This window comes from Centropristis striata, chromosome 8 (genome assembly GCF_030273125.1).
Source record: "Centropristis striata isolate RG_2023a ecotype Rhode Island chromosome 8, C.striata_1.0, whole genome shotgun sequence".
NCBI classification, from domain to species: Eukaryota; Metazoa; Chordata; class Actinopteri; order Perciformes; family Serranidae; genus Centropristis; species Centropristis striata.
Genome location: NC_081524.1, coordinates 14,994,468 through 15,014,936, shown reverse-complemented (window position 1 = coordinate 15,014,936; position 20,469 = coordinate 14,994,468). Strand labels below are relative to the sequence as shown.

General features: G+C 39.5%; 1 protein-coding gene across 1 annotated transcript in view; it reads right to left on the bottom strand.

Moving 5' to 3' along the window:
• Positions 1-16,867, bottom strand: part of itga8 (integrin, alpha 8) — a 62,265-nt gene extending 45,398 nt beyond the window's left edge. Inside the window, exons 1-9 of the mRNA XM_059338702.1 lie at positions 16,541-16,867; positions 16,072-16,202; positions 12,227-12,327; positions 10,912-11,035; positions 7,711-7,772; positions 7,242-7,287; positions 4,126-4,251; positions 3,102-3,146; positions 710-753 (exon numbers count right to left, since the gene is read on the bottom strand). Coding sequence (XP_059194685.1) covers positions 710-753; positions 3,102-3,146; positions 4,126-4,251; positions 7,242-7,287; positions 7,711-7,772; positions 10,912-11,035; positions 12,227-12,327; positions 16,072-16,202; positions 16,541-16,722 — 861 coding nt within the window. The 5' untranslated portion in view covers positions 16,723-16,867. The remainder of the gene's footprint in view (positions 1-709; positions 754-3,101; positions 3,147-4,125; positions 4,252-7,241; positions 7,288-7,710; positions 7,773-10,911; positions 11,036-12,226; positions 12,328-16,071; positions 16,203-16,540) is intronic.
• Positions 16,868-20,469: the final 3,602 nt, after the last annotated feature.

Below are 20,469 nucleotides of genomic sequence, written 5' to 3'. Positions count from 1 at the left end.
TCCTGTTGATAAACGGCATACAGACAGTAGAGAAAACAGAAGCCAGATACAGAATACAGAAGCAAATGAGGATGAGGATGGTGTGTTGAATGCACCTAAATCTCCCAAAGGTCTTCAACAGCACTACGATCTGGCGACTGCGAAGGCCATAGCATATGATTTATATTCATTTTCATACTCATCCAACCAATCAGTAATGACGATATATGAAACAGCCAACCATTCTGGGGTTTCAGTGTCGATATAAGTAGATATAAGTAGATATACAGATAAAGGATGATGGATATTTGGGCCAAGACTTCTGTGTCACAGTCTGATATGCAACTTGAGATGTGAGAAGGGTGAAAAGAACAACATTACTACTGATCTCTATAAATACATATCTGCATGTGAATGCAGCTTTTAAAAAAAGCTAACAAAAAGCTAAATTGTCATCAGATGATAGCCAGTGGGTTCCACTGGCTATCATCTGTTGCTCCCTACGGTTTACCTACATACAAACCAAAGCCATCTAAAATGTAATTCGTCAATACCACTTGGACTACAAATTAAATTAAAAATGTTTCTGATACCAAAATCTTGTTTAATTTCTCCATTCATATGCAGACATCTGTTAAGAGAGATCATTTTGTCACCTGTAACAATGCTGTTGCTGCAAAATTACCAAACAAATATCGTTTTTTGGATTATTTTGTCAGTTCATACTCACATATCCAAAGTTCTGTGCTCCTCTTGGGACTCCGGCTATCAGCTCTGGGAAACATAAAAACAAAAGAAGCCCTAAATTAGCATTTGTGTGAGAAAGAAAGGGGCTTGTGTCAAAGGCATGAACCCTCAAATCTGTGACCCGGCCCACCCTGTCAGAAGGGCCAAGTGTTGCTGAGAACACACTGAGTGATTGGGTGCTCTTTGCTTGTGTATTGATTGATGAGTGCGGCGCCGTGGACTTATAGGGACGATCTGAGGGACCCACCCAGAGAGAGAAGACAGGGTCCCCCCTTCCTGCCCTGCAGCTCTACCCAAAAGGCTCAACCACCAGCTTATAAACCAGGACTTCCCAGCTCCATCTTCACTCAGAATTCCCAGTTACGACCAGTTCTCCAGTCTGAAGAGGGTTTGGGGAACAAGACCACAACAAGCTTCGTACCACAACACAACACAACACATCCACAGGCATGTGTAACCTCTTAAGGCTCGCTTTAAGACCCTCTGACATGTGTTGTGCCGGAGGGGGTTCAGGGCCTTTGCAGGGCTGGTATGGGGGTATGTAAACGCGAGGTTGTCCCACAAAGATCCCACTAAATGGTGATTAGCATTGAGGCTCTGATAGACAGGAAATTATGAATGGGAGGCTGAGGCGACACTGGGGGAAGAGGGTCTCATGCAGCAGAAGAGTCAGTGTGGTGACAGTGTCTGCAGAGAAAGCAATAAAAATAGTTTTAAAAAATGATGTGGCATGACTGTGTTTGGACACATTTTTCCATATTTTCTTTAATAAAAGAGCTGAGCTTGTTTTGTTGAAATTACTTGTGTGTTTCATTTGCAGCACTGACAAACTGATGGCATGTGAATGAACGTCAGTAGCACCTGAAGTTCATATAGAGTGAATTAAACTGCCACACTGCTGGCAACACAACAGAGTGTGCATATGAGTGAATGAAGAAAAACTAGAATGTCACACGGACATCGCAGACCGCCGCCAAGGCCAATGGTGCGTTCACATGCATCTCAGATGTTTCCATTCCAGAGTTGGTAAGTGATTCTTCTGACTTCGGCATGTTCATGAGCTCCAAGTTTTTAATGTGGAAACAACATGGATGCTACAAAGATGTGAGTATTTAAACAACATGTTGATAGCTGTTTCCAGCATTTGCGTGACAATGGAGAGAAAAAGAAACTGATCAGGTGAGACATTAAATGTGTAGCAGTGTGTGGCGACTTTCTGAGTTGTTTTTGCGACTTAAGGGGTCGTTCATGTGAATTTTCACAGTCTGGAACTGATTTTTCGATTATTGCCACCCTATGAATGCAAAACATGCTGCAAGAGTTTCACCGAAGTCTCATGAAAAAAAGGCAGACATAGCCAAATACATCGCCTCCTTGACAGAGCTAATAAAAGTTATCATAACAGTTTCATTTTTGTGTTTATTGTGCATGTTTCAGACATAAATTCATAATAATTTAAGTTCATAAAGTCATTAAACGATGATTAAAAATGCTGTTGAAAAGGTTGATATGTTAATGTTTATAGGGTACTTAAAATGTTTAATTTAAAATGTATTGCCCTGTATGTAAAGTTTTTACTACACTGTGGGAAATGTGAGGTCACCTAAAGATGGTGAGGTCATGTATGCTGCATTATGGGTCAGAACAACATGGTAGCAGATTAAGAACATGCAATTTCAGAGTAATGATATTCTACATGTGGTCCAAGTGGCACACACGGTTATTTTCCTTGTTTATTTTCCATGTTTATGTATAATAATAATGTACCTCGTTATGGACATTGATGATGCAATAAACCTTCAAAGACATCTGTATGACATCTGTATCATGGCCATTATTTCTTTGGACCGACGTTATTACAACTTCTATGACTTTACTTCGGTCTTTCACATGAAAGATTCAGCAAACATGAACTCAAAGGCACTGTCCCCCACCTGCACGGCTTTAATAAAACGATGCTGTGTGTGCATGCCTGTCTCCCTTTCCATCTAATATTTCAAGTCCAGAAGAGATTCTGGACTTACTCTAGACCTGAAGAGGTCTGCGGAGCCTGCCACTAATCATTCTAATCAGTTAAAATGAAGGAGAGGAAATCCCTTTATCAGCAGTTCCCAAAGTCCTGTCCCCTCAGGGTCGCGACCCAGACATACAGAGACGGTTCTCATTACTGCCTCCGAGTTCAGACCGAGACACTGTCACTCAGCTGTCCGCTGCCTATCGCTCAGCCCTCACAGCGCTGCTGGCTTCCAGCCATGGAGAGCATGAAGAGTGTTGAGTGTTTCAGACGGTGCTGCAGGGTTCCTGCTGATGTTGTTAGTGGGGGATTCATCTGGCGCAGCATGTGGTTAGATGTAATGAATTGTTGGCTTTCTCACCTTGTTCAGAGTCTCCTGTAAACTCTCCCACTGCCACAGAGTAACCTAGAGAGGAAACGGTTGCAAATTATGACATATGGGAGAAAATCCCTGTACTAGAAACTTTGTGCACAGTGCTCTATGGGGTCGCGAGATGATTTCTGGGGGTCGCCAAATCATTTTGGAAGTCAGCTCTGTCTCCACTGTGTTAAAGTGTTCATGTGTTAATGTGTTTTAGTCTTTTTGGTCACTTAATTTCTTTTTTTGGGTTCATTTTGTGTGTGTTTTTGTCATTTTGTGTGTTATTTGGTCATTTTGTGTCTTTTTTTTTTTTATCATTGTGTGGTCAATTTGTGTCTTTTTTTGTCATTTTGTGTCTTTTTTTGTCATTTTGTGTCTTTTTTGGTCATTTTGTGTCTTTTTTGATCATTGTGTGGTCAATTTGTGTCTTTTTTTGTCATTTTGTGTCTTTTTTTGTCATTTTGTGTCTTTTTTGGTACTTTTGTTTCTTTTTTGGGTCATTTTGTGTCTTTTTTTGGTCATTTTGTGGTCAATTTGTGTCTTTTTTGGTCATTTTGTTTCTTTTTTAGGTGATCTGAACTGTGCGTGTGAGAGTTAAATTGGTGGTCGCGACTCTAAAAGGTTGAGAACTACTGCTCTATGGAAACTGTAAATTTTATGTGTCATGTAGTTTACAAGGCTGGGTATTGTTAAAAAATACCAGTACCTTTAAAGGGATACCAGTACCAATAGAATACTTCATTTGATAGCGTTTTCTTCAATCAGTACCAATCATACAAAAATAACTGTTTTCTTTGTGTAGTATAGTCATGCTTTCAAATGCAAGCAAAACCACACAAATAGTCATTTTTTTCTAGATCTGGCTACAAAAAGGATGGAACGTAGGTAGTGTTTGACTGGAGAAGATACTTGGTACTGGGTTATTTCAGTCGAAGTGATACCCAGCCCTAGTAATGTTGTATATGACTGCTCAGATCCAGATGTTTGTCAGTTTGCGTGTGTTTGCTTTATAAATGCATGTTACCAAGGTAGCTGTCGTCGTGTGTGTCTTCAGCAGCTCGAGTGTATTTCTCTCCTGGAACCCGTCTCAGCACTGCCTTCAAAGAGTAGCCGTTCAGTATCTCAGCTATCCCCGCTGTCATTACCTGACCTGCACAAACACACACACACAGATAAATATAGAGATAAAGAAAAACAAACACTCAGGGTGAGAGAGTCACATCTGTTCATGGCCAGTGGCTTCAGCTCGGACCCCATGAAGGGAGCACCACTGCCCTGCTATAGAAACCTGCTAGAGCAGTAGTTCTTTTTGAGTCGCGACCCCCATTTTAGTTTCAGTTCAGATCACCCAAAACCCCCACAAAATGACCAAAAAATGACACAAAATTACCAAAAAGACACAAAATCACCAAAAAAGACACAAAATTACCAAAAGAAGACACAAAATCACCAAAAAAAGACACAAAATGACAAAAAAGACACAAAATCACCAAAAGAAGACACAAAAATACCAAAAAGAGACAAAATCACCCAAAAAAAGACACAAAATTACCAAAAAAAGACACAAAATCACCAAAAAATACACAAAATGACAAAAAAAGACACAAAATCACCAAAAAAAGACATTAAATGACCAAAAATGACTAAAACACATGAACACTTTAACACAGTGGAGACAGAGCTGACTTCCAAAATGATTTGGCGACCCCCCGAAATCATCTCGGGACCCCAATTGGGGTCCCGACCCCAAGGATGAGAATAGCTGTGCTAGAGCTGCTCCACATGAAAGATGCACAGAGCTAACGACACATGGAAGTCTTCCCTGAGGAGAGCTAAAACACATCATTGGCAGAGGAATAGCTAGAAAAATACTCCAATGTTCCTGAAAAAAAACCTCAAGAAAACGCCTGTCCTCTCCTCAGCGAGGATTCTGAGTTATAGGTGAGTGAGCACAAACAACACCCTTCCTCTGCTGTTGAACAAGAGGTCAAACAAACAAATGATTTTATCTACGGCCGCCCTCAACCTTCCATAAATCCTCGGTAATGTGTGTGTGTGTGTGTGTGTGTTTTGCGTTCACGGAGAGTAAAATGTGCCCTCTAACCCTCCCTCCAACTCCTCCTCCACCTCTTCTCTCTCTTCTTCTCTCTCACACTGCGCTACGAGTTTATCTCCCAGAATAACACATCACTATATCAACTCATTATTAAACCGCCATCTGATTAATGAGACACCGTGTTACAAACTGTTAACACAGATGCATAAGTCACTGCAGCTAATTTGAAGTGTCCTTTACACCCAGAGATAACAAGATTGTATATAAAAGAGGTTTTTCTTATGATGACTCAGGCTGAAGGCTGAAGATAATCGTTGTATATTAGAGGCCATAAAATCCAGGCTGAGTGCTTTTATAAACATGGGGAGGAAGTGTTTTAACTGGAGGCAGCCAGCCTTGCCACGCTGAGGGCACAGAGAGAGAGAGAGAGAGCAGTCCATTAAGCTGTCTGTGATGCTGTCTACTGTGGTCTTATATGCTTGAACATTTATTATTTAACCATATGAAATAACAGCAGCAATGCCAAACAACAACCCAAAATTATGTAAAAAAAATGTGTAGCAGCTTTGAAATATCCATCACTGAGAAACTTTCCCTCTTTATGGCTTTTATGCTAACTTATAAGGTCAAGTATCATGAAACTTCATAACTGCTGGTCACTGACTGAGAGCTCATGTCTGTACATTATTATACATTATTAACACACTTTTGATGCATTATCGGGTTAGGATTGGCACTAGCATTAGCATTAGCATTATCGAGTTGGATGCATTATCGGGTTAGGATCTAACTAGTCTAACCCGCTACCTTAACCCTATAACTATGAAAACTATGACATTATTATTATTATGACAAAATAATAACACATCATGACCCTGTAACACATCATAAGTATGTTTATAATGCATTATAAACATGATTTTTGCAAAAAACAATGTCAGTCAGTGACCAGCAATTATGAAGTATTATATTTGACCTGATAATTATAATTATATACTTATTTATGTGTTGTGATTATTGAAACAAAGCATTACGAATAATCATTGGTGCTCATAACTATAATTATACATTGCTATAAGCAGATTATAATGCATTATAAGTATGTTTATAATGCATTATAGACACTGGCGCCGTAGAAAGTGCAGCCAAAGAGTCTTGTTCCATCTTTCTAAACAAATGAAGTGACAGATGAGGGGTTACAAAGAAAGGAAAGAAAAATTAGTTTGTGCAACTGATTAATAACTGTCTGCCTGCTCCTTACACACAGCTGCAGAGCTCATCTAAATTTGGACAGCGCACACACACACACACACACACACACACACACACACACACACACACACTCTCACACACCTGGAGTTGGGGGAGTAGCGCCACACTCCAGCAGCTGAACTCTGACACACTAGCTGTGTCTACACCTATTAAGACACTTCATCCCTCTGCGTCGACGGGCCCTGGATATCCAGCAAACGAGCCGACCTCAGCACTGCCTTTATCAAGCAGAAGATCCATCTTTTTTCTCTTTTCTCTGCATGTTCTCACTTTTCATTTTTTCTTCTATCATTTCCTTAGCGATCCTCTATCGCTCCTGCTGTCCTCCCTGCTCTTTCTCTATCAATCTTGAAATTCTCCCCACTTCTTTTCCTTGTATCTTTCTCAACCCTGCAGCCGGCCTTGACTCTCTGTGTCTCCTTGAAGCTTTTCCAAGCCCCTCTGTGCTTTATCACGGGGCAGAGGGGCAGTTCCTCCACACTCCATTACCCCCCGATCAGCTCATTACAGAGCCCAAACACCCATTTCCTGTTACACTATTACAGAAAGAGAGCGGCAAAGGAGCGAGGGAGGGAAAAAGTTACAGAAAGCTGCAAAGAAATAGAAAGAGACACATTTTTTTGTCCAACTTCTCCTAAGTAAGACTCCTGTAATGAAATTGCAGATTTGACAAGTGAGTGCATGCATGTGTATGTGGGCTGTTCTTGACTGTTATACTCATCTCTATTCTCTTCATTTGAACACCTTCCCATCTATGAAATCATTGCAAAAAGACACCAAAAAGCAGGTTTAAACACTGTTGCTGCAGTTACCTTGCCAGTAAAAGCTTCCAGGTCCTCCTACCACCAGCATTCCTTCCTGGAATCAATACAATTAGTGAGGGTTAGTCATGTGACAGATGTTTGTGTGTGTTTGTTTGAAACTAGCAGGGGTATAATGTGTAAAACTGTCTGTGCATATGATTCCTGCTGTCATGCCTGTTGTCATCCTGTGAAGAATGACAGCTTCCTGTACAGGAGGGTAGAGTTGGACCATGAGACAGAGGTTAGAGATCACATTGACTATAGAGTGAAAGAATGTGTATGTGTGTGTCCGTTTGGGCTATTGTGTTGGGAGGTGATGGGTCACAGCAGGAGTGGAGGCTCCTCGAGGGACAAACATGCTCTCATCTTCTAAGTGTCCATAAATCTCAGAAGGGAGTCTTGTGTGTGGAGAAACCCCTCTGCTTGCTCTCTGACAGCAGGCAGCATGTGTGTCATGATATTTGCTGCAGATATTTACCTTGGTGAAATCCACACTGAAGCCAGCCTGGCAGAACCCCTGTCCCTCTGGATCTGGATCATCTGAAAACCACACAAACATGTCTTTTAAACAATATAAAAAGCATCTTAATCTCTTGCTATTCGATTAAAGTTTTTTTTTTCCTCTGGCAAGTGCTAGGGAATAGTGTACCCTAGTAATCCCACAGTGCTTTTAAAAAATATCCCATCTTCTTTTAACCCTTTGATGCACAACATGGGTCTAAAGTGACCCGACAGTTTTCATGTTCTATATCTTTGCAATAATTCATCATTCAGTATTCCAGGTTTTCCTCAATTAGTTTGTTTTTGATCATCATACATCCTAATTTTTATGTTTTCCTTTATTTATTTTGAATAGAATCACTTTTTCTGTCACTACTCTTCTAATACACAACATGGGTGAAAAATGAGCCATATCCAATTTTTAGCTAAGTAGCTTGTTAAGCTAACTTCTTAGCTAACTTCTTGGCTAAGTATTTAGCTAAGTAGCTTGCTAAGCTAACTCCTTAGCTAACTTCTTGGCTAAGTAGTTAGCTTAGCAAGCTACTTAGCCTACTTAGCCATGTAATAATACAAAAACTTTTTTTCTTCATAAATTATTAGAAGCAAAATGAAAATAATGATCTGTTTTTAGCAAAAACAAGATATTTAAAGAATACTTAGAATATTCAATCATAAAATAAGTTGATATCAAAACAGATAGCACAGAAACACACAGCAAGCATTAAATAACAGGGGAAATAAATGCGGGTCCTTTTTTACCCATGTTGTGCATCAAAGGGTTAATTTATTTTAAATTAAATTTTGTTTTGTTTTTTGTTTTCTTTGTTACCTTTGTCAATTTTGCCAATTCTGTATTTTATTGCACTTTCTTGCACTTTTATGTGAAGCACTTTGGTGCGGCTCAGCCGTCTGTAAATGCGCTATATAAATAAATCTGACTTGACTTGACTTGACTTGACTTAATCTTTAAAAAAAACATACATTTTCTGGAACAAATCACTCAACTTACTTTGCAGAGAGCATCACGTCTATCTGATGAAACTTTCGCAACGACAAAAAAGTAAAACCTACATAGTTTACATAAACATGTAAAGCCACAGCAGTGTGTTTCTGTTTAAATATCTGCATGAACACACAAAACCTATATGCACATTAGAAATTGCTCTCTGTTTCAGAGGCACCCTGAGGTGAGGCTTAATGATGTGTAACGCCACACGCTCACATATAAACCAAGTGTAAGTTATTGTAATAGTCTGAGTGGTCGTAGATTCACATTAAGATGAAGCAAAAAAGCTGTTGGAGGCAGAAAAATCATACTGAGACATATAATTAAAAAGAATACTTCCTTCGGAGCGCTATTTCCCCCAGGAGAACAATTGAGTTTAGAACGTGATTACTCTAGTCTTGATTAGTCAGAACTGACATAAACAATAGAATAGAGATCTTTAACAACCTTCAATTACTAGAGGCACCATAAGCAGGAATCTGTGTGTATGTGAGTGTGAACACTGAGGGGTTTTTTATGTGGAGCGGATGATGAAGTGGATGATAAGCGCTGTGTTTGATCTGCTGTTTACAGTATGCTATCTGATAGCCTCCATTTCTCCTTATCACACTCTGCTGGTGCCTCATATCGCTGATCAGGGTGAGAGGGGTTGAAAAAAGAAAGTGAGAGAGAAAGAAAGAAAGAAAACTGGAGATGAAGATGTGAGGGGAGGGGAGGGGGGGTTTAGGAAAATCCCATGAATCCCTTTGCAGAACTGATGACAGAAACAAGAGGACCAGGGAGAGAAACAAATAAGCCAGTCTGCTGGCAGTCAATCTAACCACATATTAAATATACACATTTCCCCACCTTTTAGGTTTATTTAGGCAAGATTTGAGATGTGCACCTCTGAGTTTTTTGATGCCAAGGAAATACTGTAGAGTTTGAATAAACCTGTATTCACCCTCTGTCTGAAACACTTTGTTTTAGAGCCTGTCTCTTTAACCCCAACCCGAAAAGTTTCCTGTTTGTTGGTCTACATCTGCACTCAGCATTTCTGCACTGTCATTGCAGCCAGGGAATGGCTATAAGGCAGGGGTCTCAAACTTGCGGCCCGCGGGCCAATTGCGGCCCTCGTGACGATATTTTGTGGCCCTCACCTTGATATGAAAGTTTAATGTGAGTTTTATATGAATGGCACTTTACCATGTTGTGTGTGGAAGGTCCCTTTAATTACTTTTTTATGGTAATTTTGTGTCTTTTTTCAATAACTTTGTATCTTTTTAAAATTATTTTGTGACTTTTTTGGTAATTCTGTGTATTTTTTTGAAAATTTTGAGTCTGTTTTTGGTAATTTTGCATCTTTTTTTAAATAGTTTTGTGTCTCTTTTGGTAATTTTTGTATTTTTTGGTAATTTTGTGTCTTTAAAGTATTTTAGTTTTTTTTCTGTCATTTTGTGTCTTTATTGGTCTTTTTTGGGTCTTTTTTGGGTCATTTTGTGTATTTTTTTCATATTTTTTTGCCTTTTTGGTAATTCTGTGGCTTCTTTTGTCATTTTGTGTATTTTATACGTAATTTAGTGTTTTTTCAGTCATTTTGTGTCTTTTTTGTAATTTTGTGTTTTTTTTTGCTTATTTTGTGTCTTTTTAAAATGATTTTGTGTCTTTTTTGGTCATTTTGTGTCTTTTTTGGTCATTTTGACACTTCCTCCAGCGGCCCCCAGGTAATTTGAGTTTGAGACCCCTGCTATAAGGGCACTGTAGCGGCACTTTCTACCAATATAAAGCTTGGTTGTGACATCACAATGTTACAGAAACCAGTTTAAAGTCTCTGAAAATGGGCTGTGTGCATTACTCTATGGATTGAGCATTACCATACTTTTATAGGATTCATACAGCACATAAACCTTCTTTATAATAAAAGAATGTGAAACTCACTTTTTACAATATGGGACCTTTAAACTCATGGACGAGATATTACTTTTTATATGTCATATATGTCATATATCATGCCATATTATGACATAATACACTAATGGAAGATACAGAATATGAAGACATGGTCTGTTAAAGTCATGGTTATTTTGTGTTTATACTAACAGCAGAGAGAGGAATAGAAAAACAAAGGAAGTGAGGACGGAGGGCAATAAAAGGGAGATGGAGACAGTTGGAGCAGGCTGCAGAGTGACTCACTGGTCCTGCAGGGTGAGTACTCTGCGTAGGCGCTGAAGTTCTGGACGGCCACATAGCAGGTCCCCACGGGGTCCTTCTCCCCACTCATCTTCACTGTCCGCCAGTGGTAGAGAGGAGCACATGCCTGCGTAACAAATAATTAAAAGAAGCTCTGATTTAAAAGGCATTAACCTCCTGAGAGCCAAGCTTTTGTTTGGTATGTATTGTTAGTTTGTCCTAGATATTTTGGATCAGTAGGATCTGATCAGTACAAAAACTAAGCATTGTCTTTGAACAGGAAGTCGTTTTTGAAAAAAAAAAAAAAAAAAAGGGTTAATTTTACTGTATAACACAATTAATTTGCCAGTGTATAAACTGTTTATTTCCTTACATTTACACCCTCTTACTTAAAGAACGATAGTAAAAGTCTATTCGTTCTCAAATGAGTACTTCCTGATTAGCAGTGTCGTAGCTTGTTGCTATTGCTAAAATAGTCAAACTTGCACAGAATATCAAGCTACAAACATTATTAAGCACAAATAAACAAGTTTTAACCATAAAATCTGATCAGCTTTTGTACCTGGTCCACTTTTTTGGGTGGCAAAGCTGCTGATTGACTTTACCAAGATGCTGCCATTTGATTTTTACACTGATTGATGTATTGTGCTTTTTCTAGAGTGTGTAATACTAAGGACAACAGGTCATAGTTAAGCAGAATTAAGTATTAAGGTCCAGAAAACCTAAAATGAAATGTCCACATATGAGGACGCAGGGTCCCAGGAGGTTAAAAAAGAACAGATCATTTTGTGTGTAAGCTGTATGATGATAATGGGGCTCCATGTCTGATTGACGTCATGTCGACTAGGGGTGTGCCATATCGTATCGTTCACGATAATATCGGTATTTTTTTTTTACGGTTAAAAAAAAAATGCATATCATGATATTGGCAACGTTCCTACTTCTTGATGTAGTGGCGTAAGGTTAACAATTAAAGTTGTTTTAATCACAAAAAGCTACTTACTCCCTGTCGCTAGACACATGCAGCTTTCAAAATAAGAGCATGGTGTGTTATCAGAATCCACCACAGAACTTACAAGAAGACTGTCAAAATAAAATGCCTTAAATAAAACATACAAGAACCTTTATTCTCCTTTACAAAATTCATTAAAATATGCCCCCAGAACCCCTAAATGGTTATTTTTATTATTTGCTCATACTCAAGAGTCAAGAGTAAAGTATTTCGTAATATCGTCAAGAATATCGTCATCGCAAAAATAGCCTGAAATATCGTGATATTCTTTCAGGGCCATATCGCCCAGCCCTAATGTCGACTCACCACTACTTTTCCTTTGTGTGTCCTCACAGATGCTCCAAACCACTGGTGAGACTTAAACTCCAGAGGCTCCCTGGTGCCATTCACCTTTATCATCCTGTTATCTGGAGAGAGAGACAGAGACAGAGGGGAAGTGGAAAACACATGAAAGAGGGAATGAAGGAGACATTTCATAATGACGCCAGTAAAAGCTGATATTAACTGTGGTTATGTGAATCCAGGCTTGTGTGTGTGTGTGTGTGTGTGTGGAAAGCATTTGTCCTTGATAAGCAAGAACAAACAGCAACAGTGTTAAACAGGCCTATAACAAACATCACAACACCATTTGCCCCCCAGAAACAGGACATTTGTCAGGATGCTGCAGGCTTCTTTTCCACTCAAAGCTTTTCCTATAAAATGTAACAACACTTAAGACTCTAACTTGGCCGACACACACACACACAAGCTTGTACTAGAACACATTATGAGCATTTCCCAGCCGTCTCACAATAAAGTGTCAGATTGAGTGTGAGTGTATGTGTGTCTTTGCTCTGTTGTGGATATTTTCCAGCGTTATAAAAGAGCAGCTGGCTCTCTTTAGAGCCGTGCAGACCCCTCCACATTAAACACCTTACTTTAGCACATGCACACACACTAAAATAGGCACACAAACACACACACACATCTACACACACATACAGGCAGATAATAAATGCAGAGAGACAGGTGTACAGTATATTGTTATGGGGTTTATTTGATTTAAAATCTACTTCTGAATACATTTCTTGTTATATAATTTTGTTTTCAGACGCAATCATCTGTTAATTGTGGTTTCATTTTCATTGTGATATGTTTGGAAGAGATCGGTTGATTACGTTTTGAGAAGATATACACTTTATCTGTCAATAATAAATCACATTGTCACAATCATTTCATGGAAAGAAGTAAAAAAAAATGTATTCCAACTTTAAGGGCGACCATGTAATTTAAAGAGTGTGTGGTAAATCCATAAACTATATTCAGGAAATGGATGTAGCCACCATGATGTCACAAATAAGTTTGTGCACTATCATTTTGATACATTTTGGCTATTGCCATGTTGATTTTTTGGAACCAGTGCATATGCAGAACAGACATGGCAGCTGGGAATATTCTTTGTTATCAGCCAATGCTAGCTGTGTTTATTTCTCTAAATAATTATATGATTGATGCATGTAGGCGATGGTTTTCTGGCAGATTAAAAAGCAATAAATTTGAATAAATACAATTTGTTTTATTGATATGGCTGTACAGTCCCCATTCCATGTATAATGTTAAAACAGTAAACTCTCTTAGAACTTTCCATGTAAGGTCCATTATAGTATTGCTATTCTTGTGTTTGTTTACTTCTACCTATATCTTTATTTTATTTGTTTTTTATTTCATTTTATTTATTTTAGTTTATTTTTTGCCTCTCTTTCTATATATCATTCAGTCTATGTGAAGTATTTAATTGCCTCTGCTGTCATGTATGTTCTCTGTTTTGTGTCTGTTTAAAAATGAATAAAATATTGGTTAAAAAAAAAAAAAGCAATAAATCAGCATGTGAACATCAGGTCGCTTTACAAAAATCAGTCACCATCAGCACACTGCAAAAAAAGAAAAGTTGGGTGAACTCAAAATTTCAAGGCAACAAACTTCGATAAAATTTTAAGTTGGACAATTAAACTAAATATTTTAATTTTTGTTTTAGATTTTACTCAACTCTAAATGTCTCTGGCACGATTGTAACGCCGCTATGAAATGTCAGCTAATGTTGCAACCACAATTTTGAGTTAGCATTGATACGCTAATGGCTACTCTTGTAGCTGTAACAATCAGCGCTGCTAGCATCAGTTAGCAGCTAGCATCAGTTAGCCGCTAGCATCAGTTAGCCGCTAGCTTTTGCTAATGACCGAATTTCACAACAAAGAAATAAGAGTTAGCAGAACTATTGTCCCTTGTTGTGAACCCCAACTTAAAGATATAAGTAACAACAACTCACCAACTTGTCTTTGAGCAGACAACTGGCTTCCTTTGTTGTGCTAACTTACATTATTGCCCTAAATGTCGATAATTTATATTTCCAAGTTTTACCAACTGAAATCACTGTTTTAGGCCAAAAAATACAAGTTGGCTTTTTTGCAGTGCATATCGACCCTTGTCTCAACCCCCCTGCTACACTGGCAAGAATTGACACATCGTTATAACGTCACTGAAGCCACACACACACACACACACACACAAACCAACCGACCCACACAAACACACACATGTGAGGCTGATGATATTAACCGGTACAGTGCACACATATGTCCACCACTCATGCTGGTGTTTTGTAACAGTGTGCCTGAGAGTACATGTGTCTCTTAGTCTGGTTTATACCTGTAATAAAGGCTCTGCTGTAACTCTAGAAATATCCACCGTGGCCACTGTCATCAATCACCAACCCATTTGAGTGAATAGATACACACACACACAGCTACACACACATTTGTCCCCTGTGTTTATTCTTATATCCCCCAAACCTGAAATTTTCCCCAAAACACTTCACACTGAAACTAAACCCTTTTGTGAAAAATAACACATAATTAACTTTGGGAAAGAAAAGATAATAATCCTCACTTTGGAGGTTTACCCTGAACTGCATGGAGCCTTCCTTTAGTTAAAACAGAACAGTGCAGTGCTGCTTGCATCAGCTGATTGGATATCAGCTGTTATATTCATGCTTCAGCAGCTCATTGATACATCAGCTGATCAGCAAGCTGCCAACTAACAACATATAATCATATTCACACAGCAGTGTATGTAATATGACAGCCCTGCTGAAATTCTTATGCCAGTATCACTTCGCTGATGCAGCACCATCCACAGCTAAACCTTCTGAAATAAAACTTGAGTTTTTGATGTTAACTCTGTTCATGTTCACCTTTTTCCAAATTCTGTCAGCAGAATACTCGCTGCTGCTCTGATTCTCTGAGAGCAACTACCACTTAAGTTAACTGTGCAACAAAAGGTCACTTCCTCCTCCATCTCTCTTTGTGGTACTCACAAAGATGATAGAAATCCTCACAAAAAGAGAAAGAAAAAAAGAGAGAGGGACAGACTGACTGATGGCGAGCGAGAGGGAGAGACAAGGGGTGGGGAAAGGAGACAGGGATAAATTTTCAAGATCTAATAAAAAGCAGACCTCACCCAATCCCCCTTTCCTCCGAAGGGGAACTAAATTCCCATGTGCATACAGTTTACCCCCCCCCCTCTCTCTCTCTCTCTCTCTCTCTTTCTCACTTGTTCTCCCTCTCCACCTCGTGCACACACACTTACAGATGGAAAAGCGTGCATCAGGGACATTAGACGCACAAACACAGGCTGATTGGACAGTTAACATTGATGATAATATATTGAAAACGATAATCAACATGATGTGCCAGCGAACCCGCCAGCCACCTTGTTTAGCTAGATGAAGCTGATGAGACCCATATGTCTTATCTCTCTTTTTCATGCAACGGCACATGTGCCAACTCGTACACACACACACATACCAGACACACAGGTTACGAAACTCCAGTGGTTCCAGTAACATCTGGGGCCACCTATGGCTTTAAAAGGATCCATTTGGACATCAGTGAAATAAACGCTTGTACAAATCTGTTATTCACTAAAATACTGCTCATAAAACAATGACAATCTGACGCACAATCTGTTCAAATATAACAGTGAAGTTATTCATTCCCATGTCTTGTAATAACACAAATCTTTGACATGATTAGACCCAGAGGGGCCTCCAGGAGGTCTTGAATTTATTTGGATCCTTGATGTGAAGAAATTGAAAAAGCTTAAAGGTTACTCACTGGAATTATCAAAAGGTATCTGTCTGCAGCTGTCGGGGTGTCCAGGCCAGGGGCAGTAGTAGACGGCCCCAGCCTCCACAATGCCCGGCTGAGAGGTGTTTGCCTTGGGAGCCCCCACCAACACACTGAATCTGGTAGGAGGGAAAAGGGTGCATGCAAGACATGCAAAAAGTGTAGAATGTTTTATGCATTTGTCTCATGCAAACACTGTTTTATGCTTCACAATTCACAAGTTTTAATCCATGTAGCACAAATCTGAATCATTCATGCTTCTTCTATCCAGAGATGGTAAAGCCTAATTTCTTTTCATTTAAGTTTTATTTTCCCACCGCACATCATTTGGATTCATTTATATTGCAGTGAATCTTCTCGGCAGGTTAAACTAGATGTAACGGTACACTTAAGGTGTTAGGTCATAACTTTTGTGGGACCCTGATGGGACAAGTTCAGTCCTGATGGTGCCACTCACGTGTTGCTGTCGGAGGTAGCTTGGTAGAAGTCCACAGAATAGCCGAAATAACTTTCTTCGGGTCCCTTGTAAACCGTAGGATGCTCTGCGTAAAGGTTAAAACTCCAAACTCCATTTAGCGCCGACAGCAGCCCGAGGACAAACATCCCAGCGGAGGAAACACAGTCCCAGACACGCTCCATCCTCAAAGAACAGCCAGCTGCGCACTATTCCCTCCAATATAAGAGGGAACTGAGGGAAAGAGAGAAAGAGGGAGAGAGAGTTTCCTCCGTGCAGGTGAGGTAGCTTCGTCCCGGGATAAGTCCGCCGACTGGCTGTCACCGGATCACTGCGCTCCCCCAAAACTGCCTCCTGACACCCAGAAACCACCAGGTCTGCCCAGACTCTTAGCTACGAGACTTCACAGCCGCGCCCCCGCCCTCTGCACAAAACTTTACCCCCTACACACACACACACACACACACATTAGAAGGCACAGACCACATCTGAGCGCGCAACGGGACTGGCGCGTCACCGCTCCTTTTATGGCACTGACAAATTTTCTGTGGCGAATTGGAAGTTTCACCCTGAAACAATAAATAATATAAAAGTGAGATTTACAACCACTCTCTCAAATTATGCAGAAATATGCGCAGTCACAGGCGCACGCAGATGCAAATATGCGTAGTTCATAAATTACAACCTTTTATTGGCTACTTTGACCAGCCGTACCCGTTAAAACAGGGCTGCATTTCCTTCCATTGAGAATAATCTCTTGTAATTGTGTCAGTAATTATTATGTCGATTTGCAGCAGAAATCTCTTGAGCTGTGCAAGTTTAGGGAATTTTGGCTCGCTCACCGTTTCAGTCAACACCAGGCCATTTCTCCTCTAAACCTCCTAGGTAACATACAGCCTTGGCTGAAAATAATATCCTGCAATGAAAAACTGTTTAAAGAGCTGACGGGCCAGACCAGGCTTTTTATTGTATTTTTAGCTCAGCATTTCTGAACATTTTCTTATCATATTCGTGCGTGTGCAGACAGAGAGGAGTATTTCACCAGGCAAATTCCTAATATGCTGTTTATCAGCGTGGGGAGTTTGTTTTAATTAAACTAAGCTTTATAGGCACATTAATGATAAATTTAACTCCAGCGCCAGCCTCATGGTGTAGTAAAACTGCTTCCGAAGAGCTCTACAGTCATTGAAGTGTGTTTTCTGTCAGGAGAGTTGATAAGAAGCAGGTGAGAAGGTGAGGGAAAAAGTGAATGAGAAGAAGAAAAGACCTTGACCTGCCAGATGGAGAAGTGTGTCACCTCCACGCCCTCTACCTGCCCTGCTCTCCTCCTTTAACACTTTTCCTTCCATTCATCCATCAAATCTCTCATCTGTCATTCCCTTCCAGTGACCCTGCCTCCTTCCTTTATGGTTTCATTTAATTTGTGCAAAATGGGTGCACCTTGCCACATCTCCCCTATCCTTTTTGTGCAAGAGAGAGAGAGTCTGTTTGTGTGGGAGAGAAGAGTCAGGGTCTGTTCTTTCTCAGCGGTTTCTATGTAAATCTATGAAGAAAGGGGGGAAAAACATGAGCATATATAGGAGAAACAGAGGAAAAGGACTGAGAAGGTGATAAAGATGGAGTGAGGACATATTTCTGTTCTTTTGCCCCATTTGGCTTCAGAGTGGCTGTGTTAAGATGCCAGTTAACAAGCTTTAACCCATAAGAACCTATGGTGACACCCGTGTAACAAACACTTTAAATCTTCTAGAATCTCCCATATTCAGCTTTATGCTTCACCTTAACTCATTAAATCCCTAAGCGACACATACTCAACACCCTGGTCATGTAACTTTGACAAGAAGTGATTTCAAAAAGCTTATTTTTTGCTACGAGGCTAAGTTTAAACCCATTTAATTAAATTCTAATCCGTTAATAAGGTATCCTGTATTGCATTTAACTTGTTCTGACCAGATTTCCTGAATAAATTAAAGTCACAATTTTGATATATGTTGTGGAGATGCAAAGAAAAAGGCAAATTTGTGTCTCTGTAAGCAGAAAATGTGTCTAGTTTTTTTAAAATAAGAAATATAATAAACATAAATACCATAAACGGCCAATGTCACATAACAGATCTTTGACATTTAGTGGTAGATTTTTTTTAAATTAAAAACATCATAAATGTGTTCTATGTGGTCCACTTGGTCTGTGGTATATCCCCCATAATTTTCCTTTTAGTATTACTGGGTCTGGGTTCTTATGGGTTAAAGGCAGCTCAGTTTCACTTTCATCTGCAATCATTTTCTTTACTGTCTTACATCCAATAAAATTCTCACAGATATCCCATTTCCAGGAATACACACATTCACCTGCATACTGTTCAGGTTAAGTCCCGTCAGTCTGCCAATCACAGGTTTACTGCAGGTCCTTCTGGATTGACTACAGCCCCGCACAGTAGTGGTTTATCCTCTACACACTGTGCCTACTTCTCTCTTTACAAACTCCTAATGAGCCTGTTAAGCAGACTGTTGTGTCAGATTAGGCCCACATCCTTTCTGCATTAGACAAATCCATTAGACACACACCCAGCCAATAGTACAACTCTCTCATGCACAGATGCATGCTGGAGCCAGGATATCTGCACATACACAAACACAAATGAATAAATATTGAGTTAAGAACTCCTGAGCCAGAACTAAATACTTAAATAGTATCAAGTACTAATACTTGCTCCTTGTCTTGAGTGGTGACTTAATAACAGAATTGTCGTAACATGCCACTAAGTTTTAGGACGCCTTATAAAATGTCAGTGTTTTATTTGTCTTTTCAGGGTTCAAATTCAAGCTTTTCCAGCATCTAACAGCTGTACTAACATATACATACAATATATAGTATATAGAGTATATTGAGTATTTCACTTTATCACATTAAATGAGATGTTTTTGTGTTTCAAACAAAATTATGGTTTTTGGCAGCATTCTACTTTTAGGTGACAAATTAAAACATGTTTTAAAATGAGTCATATGCATACATAACATGAATTACAAGTACTTTCAAGCACTTTCCAAACCTTGAAAACAACATATTAATATTTAAGTGTAATTAAATATTTCCAGCACCCATAGGAACCCAGTCATTGGGGAATTTTGATGATGAGCAAACAGAAACATGCAGTTTTCTGTCTATGGGGGATCTTTTTCTGTTGACATAGAGCTACTTAAGTCACCATCAGCGTCTTGAAGATTTAGTGAATAACTGATTTAGGGTCTCCAGGGAAACGAAACACAAGTTGGTGTGTGATTTAGTGTTGAGGAGTCCAGGCAGACCTTGGACATCCTGAAACCTGAGGTTGTCGGGGTCAGGGTATTTGAGAAAAAGACACACAGAGGAGGACATATAGGGTTTTAAAGCTACTGAACGACAAAGCATTTGAACAAAAAGAGTGTTTATTCCAGAACCTTTGAGTGCGATAATAAATACATGAACACTTGGCCAACATCCTCGTGTGGTGCACTAAGCACACACACACACTGAGCACTTAAACCAGATTCATCTTGGTGAAAACACTGACGAAACCTCCTGTACACATCTCCATTTCTCTGCGTCTGGGTTGGTCCCTTTACGCTGTAAACGCTTATCAGTGAGTATAATGCATGTGTGTGTGTGTGTGTGTGTGTGTGTGTGTGTGTTCTCTTATGCGGAAGGCTTTGGTAGGTTTTCCCTCAAACAGTCCTATAGCTGGATTAACAGTAGTGTTTCACAGTCGACTGGCTGTACATGTGGTTCAGCATTTGTTTTGGTGACACACTGGCGTTGTTGAACCAAAGTTAGCTTTCTAAAAAGTTCCTAAACTGTCTGCTGCTTAACTGTACTGGAGGTGTCGGCACAGAGCAGAGCTGTAAAAATAAACAGTAATTTCATTTTGTTCCTCCTTTTAAATAATAACATCATCA